This window comes from Penaeus japonicus, unplaced genomic scaffold (assembly GCF_977035675.1).
Source record: "Penaeus japonicus unplaced genomic scaffold, GWHDUDI00000001_assembly GWHDUDI00000029, whole genome shotgun sequence".
Lineage (NCBI taxonomy): Eukaryota > Metazoa > Arthropoda > Malacostraca > Decapoda > Penaeidae > Penaeus > Penaeus japonicus.
The window spans coordinates 7,932,744-7,940,243 of record NW_028234431.1 but is presented as its reverse complement, the minus strand read 5'-3'; the positions used below and the strand labels follow the sequence as shown (position 1 = coordinate 7,940,243).

Here is a 7,500-nt window from a genome sequence, read left to right as displayed (position 1 = left end):
AGTTTTCGTGATTATTTATCTTAGTATGTCTCTTTATCACATGTTCTCCTTTCTCCCACTCTCTCTCACTTTCTCTCTCTCTCTCTCCCTATATGACTATATATATATATGTATGTATATATATATATATACACATATATATACGTATACATATATATACATATATATATATATATATATATGTGTGTGTGTGTGTGTGTATGTGTGTATAAACACATACAGTATACACATAGACATACATATCTTTATCTTCCAACGCCCCCCCCCCCCGCAAATGGAGACACAAAGCCCTCCTAACAGCCTCCCGCCCCCCAGATGGAATGGTATGGCTGGACCGCGACTACGTGCGCGACCGCCGCGTGTTCGCGCAGGTGGTCATGACGTACCGCTACGGGCGGGAGGAGGACGAGGTGATGGGACTCACCTTCGCCAAGGAGCTGATCATCGCCTCGGCTCAGGTGTACCCTCCCACCCCCGTCCACGCCCCCCTCACCTCCCTGCAGGTGGGTCTTTGATCTTGTGTTTAGGTCTTCCTTTGCGGGTATTAAGGTTGCGTGAGTGTTATATATATATACAGTATGTATATATATATATATATATATATATATATATATATATATATATATATATATGTGTGTGTGTGTGTGTGTGTGTGTGTGTGTGTGTGAATGGCAAAACACAGACCTGAAGATGACATCCAGGTGGATTTCGAAACTAGTCTCATCTTCTAATAAACATGTTTTGTGTATAGTGGGTTTGTCTGCCATATATATATATATATATATATATATATATATATATATATATATATATATATATATATGTGTGTGTGTGTGTGTGTGTGTGTGTGTACACATATATTTACACACACACACACACACACATATATATTATATAATATATATATATATATATATATATATATATTATGTATGTATATATGTATAATATATATACATAAATACATACATATATAGTAATATATATATATATATATATATATATATATATATATATATATATATATATATATATGTATATATGTACACACACATATATATATGTATATATGTATACATATATATGTATATGTATAGATATAAGTACAGATATATGTATACGCGCTTGCTATACTTGGCCGCACATTTACGGTTTCATCTGCGTTTAATTGTGTGTATGTGAACGAACACGCGCAGAGACCTTGGGGCAGTCAGCTCCGTGTCTGCGCATGAAACTTATAACTAATAGACCCACATCTGAATTCCTCAGTGTCATCTGTTTACATGTGAGATTCGAAAAAGGATTTTTATTTAAATTCCAAGAATACATTAATATTCGATTAATGAGTTGAAATATTTTTTTAAAGTTTCCTATAGGAATATTTGAAATTAATTTCCTGATCAGTATAAATTTTTATTCTATTTCATTTTTTTTATATTTTCTCAGTAAGAGACGACGGGAAAAAGACTAATTTACGTTTTACTCTCTCGAATTTCGTCTCTTTTCTCTCATCTCCGTCAGTCAGTTATTTAATCACCTATCTTTTTATCTATTCATTAATTAATTCACGCCTTATCTCAGGTCCGTCTCCAGAAGAAATTGGGCACGAGCGCTTTCCCGTTTCACCTGGAGATGCCCAAGAATGCCCCAGCGTCTGTCACTCTCCAGCCCGGTCAGTGCAGTGCTATGTTGCTATATAGTGTTCTTTTGTTTTTGTTATTATTGGCTGTGGAATTGGCATTTTGTATGGTAGGTGGTAGGAGGTAATAAGACACAAAGATACACACACACACACACAAACACACACACACACACACACACACACACACACACACACACACACACACACACACACACACACATTCATACACGCATATACACATACTTTCCTTTCAGCAACTATTTTATAAAGGAATTTGTATGTTTGCGTATATGTATGCATGCATGGTTATATGTATGTACGAATGTATACGTCTGTCTATCTGTCTACTTTTAGGTATGTATGGGGGGATGGGGTGGGGGAGGGGACACAGGGGAAAGGGGAGGGGGAGGGAAACACAGGGGAGAGGGAGGGGAGAGGGGAGGGAGACACTGGGGAAAGGGGGGATAGAGACACACAAGGAAAAGGAGGGGAGGGAGGGAGGGGAGGAGAGGGAGACACAGAGGAAGGGAGAAAGAGGGGAGGGAGACATAGGGGAAAGGGGGAGGGGGAGGAGAGGGAGACACAGAGGAAGGGAGAAAGAGGGAAGGGAGAGGGAGGGAGACATAGGGGAAAGGGGGAGGGGGAGGAGAGGGAGACACAGAGGAAGAGGGAAAGAGAGGAAGGAGAGGATGGAGACATAAGGGAAAGGGGGGATGTGAGGAGAGGGAGACACAGAGGAAGAGGGAAAGAGAGGAAGGAGAGGATGGAGACACAAGGGAAAGGGGGGAGGGGAGGAGAGGGAGCCACAGAGGAAGGGGGAAAGAGAGGAAGGAGAGGATGGAGACACAGGGGAAAGGGGGGATGTGAGGAGAGGGAGCCAGAAAGGAAGAGGTAAAAAGAGGGGGGGGTGAGAGAAAGCCGGAGACGAGGCCACTACGAGAACGTTCTATGGCTTCGTCTTTTTAACGGACCGGCTTCATTTACAGATTTTTCCATATTTATTTTCTTTAGATTTTCTTTTCTTTGGTGAAGTTACTGGGTTTCGTGTTTTTTTCTTTATTTTTTTATCTATTTTATGAATAATATTTACGCGAGATTAATGGAGGAGGAGATGGAGAGAGAGAGAGAGAGAGAGAGAGAGAGAGAGAGAGAGAGAGAGAGAGAGAGAGAGAGAGAGAGAGAGAGAGAGAGAGAGAGAGAGAGAGAGAGAGAGAGAGAGAGAGAGAGAGAGAGAGAGAGAGGAGGAGATGGAGAGAGAGAGAGAGAGAGAGGAGGAGGAGATGGAGAGAGAGAGAGAGAGGAGGAGAAGGAAATAGACACACGCAAATAGATATAGAAGGAGTAAAAATAGATAGATACATCGGATGAGAGAGGAAGAAGAGAGAAGGATGGAGAGGGAGATGGAGAGGGAGAGGAAGAGGAAGAGGGTGAGGGTGAGGGTGAGGGTGAGGGTGGGGGTGAGGGTGAGGGTGAGGGTGAGGGTGAGGGTGAGGGTGAGGGTGAGGGTGAGGGTGAGGGTGAGGGTGAGGGTGAGGGTGAGGGTGAGGGTGAGGGTGAGGGTGAGGGTGAGGAAGAGGAAGAGGATGAGGGTGAGGAAGAGGGAGAGGGAGAGGAAGAGGGTGAAGGTGAGGATGAAGGAGAGGGAGAGGGAGAGGGAGAGGAAGAGGATGAGGATGAGGAAGAGGAAGAGGAAGAGGGTGAGGGAGAGGAAGAGGATGAGGAGGAGGGAGAGGAAGGGAGGAATTAAGAGGGAGAAGTAAAGGGAGAAGATGAAGGAGAGGGAGAGGGAAAGGGATAGGGGGAGGAAAGAAAGGAGGGAGAGGGAAAGGGAGAGTTAGAAAGAGAGAGAGAGAGCGAGAGAGAGAGAGAGAGAGAGAGAGAGAGAGAGAGAGAGAGAGAGAGAGAGAGAGAGAGAGAGAGAGAGAGAGAGAGAGAAAGAGAGGAAGAAAGAAAGAAAGAAAGAAAGAGAGAAAGTGGGAGAAAGATAAAGCCATTCCAACCCCAGCTTAGCGTTAGTTCTAATCAAAGCTGAACTTACTAGGGCCAAAATACAAAGCAAAGAACAATACTTGATCCTCATTTACGCTCAGGATTCGAAAAGGCGAGCGACTGGAATAACCAAGTGAATAAATGTATATCTAAATAGATGAATAGATATCTGAAACACACGTATAAAGATCGAAATAAATGTATACATGGAAATAGTAAACGATAATATTTTAATTAATAAACTATAGAGTCATAGATATTGACACATTGTATATGGAATCATGATCTAAAAATTATGACATATCAAAATTTTATTGGAAAAGTAAGCATTTTAAGCGATGAAAAAAAAAAATGTTCTTCCCATCGTAAAAATCAATGACATTATATATTCCTCAGAACGTGATATTAATACAGAAATAACTTAATGCCATAGGGAGAAAACTAGCGAGACTGTACCGAAGAATCTTTGGTGAGTTTTTCATATAGATTTTGCTCTCTTGGCTTTGGTGATTTGGGTGCGATGCAACGGTCTTGTTGCTTGGCTAATGCGGAAGTGGGCAATGAAGTGTGCGATGCGTGTGAAGTGTGTGGGGAGTGGCTGTTGGTACACGCAATTATTCACAGATACATATACACATAAATATTGAAACGCACACAGACGCATCCACACACACACACACATACACACACACACACACACACACACACACACACACACGCACGCACGCACGCACGCACGCACACACACACACACACACACACACACACACACAAACACACACACACATACACACACACATACACGTCAGAAATTGTATTAATTCACCACTTTATCGTCGAAAGTAAAACTAGTGAAACGAAAAACAAAGCTCCAGTTATGTCGTTATTGACTTATTTATCTTTTTTCCTTCTTTTTCCTCCCTTTCCTCCCCTTCTTCTTCTACAATTATCATTGCATTTTTCACTTCCTCATTTTCTTTTTTTCTTCTTCTCTTCGTCCTCCTTCTCCTCTTCCTTCTTCTCCTCCTATTCCTTCCCCTCCCTCTCCTTCTCTTCCTCCCCCTTCTCTTCTCTCTTCTCCTTCCGTTCCTATCCCACTTACTATCTCCTCTTCTACTCCCTTCCCCATCTTTTCCCCTCCCGCCTCCTATCCCATTCGCCCCCCCCCCTTTTTCCCCCTTTCTACCCTTCAAATTCCTCCCCCTCCTCCCTCCTCCCCCCTCCTCCTCTTCTTTTCTCCCCCTCCTCCCTCCTCCCCCCTCCTCCTCTTCCTTACCCCCTCCTCTTCTTTTTCCCTTCCTTTCCCTCTTGCTCCTCTCTTCCCATCCTTTTGTCCCTCCTGCTTCTCCCGCTCTCTCTATAACCCTCCCCCCCTTATTTTCCTCTATCCTCCCATCCCCTCCTCCCCTTCGTTATTCCATCTCCCCCTCCTCCTTATACCCCCTCTCCTCTCCTCTCCCTTTCATCCTCTCCCCCTTCCTTCCATTTCCTCCTCCCCCTTATCCCCCCTCTATTTCCCCCTCTTCTCTCGCATCCCTCTCTTTTCCCCTTTTTTCACCTTATCTTCCCCTCTCCTCCCATCCCCCTTTCCCCCTTCCCCTCTCCCCATTCCCCTTCCTTCCATCTCCCCCTCCTCCTTCCTCTCCCTATTTTCCCCTCTCCTCTAATCTCCCTCTCCCCCCTTCCCCTCTCCCCATTCCCCTTCCTTCCATCTCCCCCTCCTCCTTCCTCTCCCTATTTTCCCCTCTCCTCTCATCCCCCTTTCCCCATTCCCCTTCCCTCCATCTCCCCCTCCTCTTTCCTCTCCCTATTTTCCCCTCCCCTCCCCTTCTCTCTCCCTCGCCCTATCCCCCTTCCTTCCCCCATCAGGCAAGGACGAGACAGGACGTGCGTGTGGCGTGCACTGGGAACTGCGCGTGTACGTGGGGGACAGCACGGAGGAACAGCCACACCGCCGTTCCTGCGTCAGGCTCCTCATCAGGTGGGTCTTGTGGTGTTTTGTTGTTGTTTTTGTTGTTGGTGTTGTGTTGTTATTGTTGTTGTTTGTTGTTGTTGTTTTTGTTGTTATTAATCATCAATTATTTAGATATATTGTGGATGATTATTGTATTGGTATGAATAGTGTATTGAGTCTCGTTGGTCTGTTTTGTTTTTGTTTTTGTTGTTGCTATTGTGGTGGTGGTGTTTTTGTTGTTGTTATTAAACATTAATTATTTACACTTGTGGATATTTATTGCATTGGTATAATTAGAATATCGAGTCTCGGTGATGTAAGAGCTGTTTTGATGTTGTTATTCTTGTAGTGGTGGTTGTGTTGTTGTTCCTGTAATTGTTTTTTGTTGTGTTTTTGTTTACTGATGTTATGGATAATTATTGAATTGGCTTATATAAAGAACTGGGTGTACTGTTATTTGGTTAAATGTTTATCTGTATTTGATTATGAATCTGGATGTGTATATACAAGAGTCTACATACACATACATGTCTACATACACATATGCATACAAGTTTGCTAACTGCACACACAAACACACACACACACACACACACACACACACACACACACACACACACACACACACACACACACACACACACACACACACACTACGTACAGTTGTCTGTGACAGGTTTTCCAGTACGCAAAATATGTTGCATTGATCGAGGTCTGGTTAAGACATGTTTCTGGATGATTAGATAAACACTGATCGTATGTTTATATTTTCTTTATGTTTCGTATTTTATTCTGGTTGTTGTTGCTTCCGCCTCGTATTTTATTCTTTTTGGTGTGTTTTATATTCTTTCATTTATTTTCTCTCTGTCTACATCTCTTCCTTCACTTTCTTCTTCTTGTTTTTTTTTCTCTTTCGCTCCTCCGCTTCTCTCTTTTCTTTCCTTCCTCTCCCTCTTTCTCCATCCTCTCATCTCTCTTTCATCACATTCTACTTCCTTCTCTCTCCTTCATCAAAATCTCCTCTCTCTCTTTCTTCTTCATCAATTTATCCTCTCCCTTTCTCTCCTTCATTGATTTCTCTTTTCCCTCTCTCACCTTCATCAATTTCTCCTCTCCCTCTCTCTCCTTCATCAATTTCTCCTCTCCCTCCTTCTCCTGCCTTCTCTCTCCTTCATCAATTTCTCCTCTCCCTCTCTCTCTTTCTCTCTCCTTCATCAATTTCTCCTCTCCCTCTCTCTCTCCTTCATCAATTTTTCCTCTCCCTGTCTCTCCTTCATCAATTTCTCCTGCTCCCTCTCTCTCTTTCCTTCTCTCTCTCTCTTCCCTTCTCTCTCCTTCATCAATGTTTCCTCTCCCTTTCTCTCCTTCATCAATGTTTCCTCTCCCTTTCTCTCCTTCACCAATGTCTCCCTCTCCCTCCCCACCAGGCGCCTCCAGTACGCACCCGCGAAGCAGGGGCGACAACCTGTGGCCTCTTGCGCTAAGGAGTTCCTCTTGTCTCCCGGAAAACTGCATCTTCAGGTCACCCTCGACAGGCAGGTCAGTTTGGAGTGGGTGTTTGTGGGCGTTTGTGTATTTGGGTTGTGTGTGTGCGTTCATTCTATGTTTGTTTATTGGGGTGGTGGGTGTGTGTTTGTGCATTGGGGTTGTTGGTGTGTGTTCATTCTATGTTTGTGCATTGGGGTTGTGGGTGTATGTTTGTGCATTGGGGTTGTGGGTTGGTGTTTTTTTTTGTTTGTTTTGTGTTTGTACATTGGAGTTGTGGGTATATGTTTGTGTATTGGGGTTGTGGGTGTATGTTTGTGTCTGTTGTGTGATTGTATATTACGGTTGTGGGTGAATGTTTGTGTGTTAATATTGTGTCTCTTATGTTTATGTATGAATAAGGATAATAACGAGTGAATATTGATAATAA

General features: G+C 43.4%; 1 protein-coding gene across 1 annotated transcript in view; it reads left to right on the top strand.

The window, feature by feature from the left end:
* The window catches only part of LOC122258306 (phosrestin-2), a 36,821-nt gene that overhangs the window by 2,401 nt on the left and 26,920 nt on the right, over nt 1–7,500 (top strand). The window contains exons 3-6 of the mRNA XM_086554363.1: nt 316–503; nt 1,582–1,672; nt 5,501–5,612; nt 7,013–7,124. Of these exons, the coding sequence (XP_086410489.1) occupies nt 316–503; nt 1,582–1,672; nt 5,501–5,612; nt 7,013–7,124 (503 nt within the window). The remainder of the gene's footprint in view (nt 1–315; nt 504–1,581; nt 1,673–5,500; nt 5,613–7,012; nt 7,125–7,500) is intronic.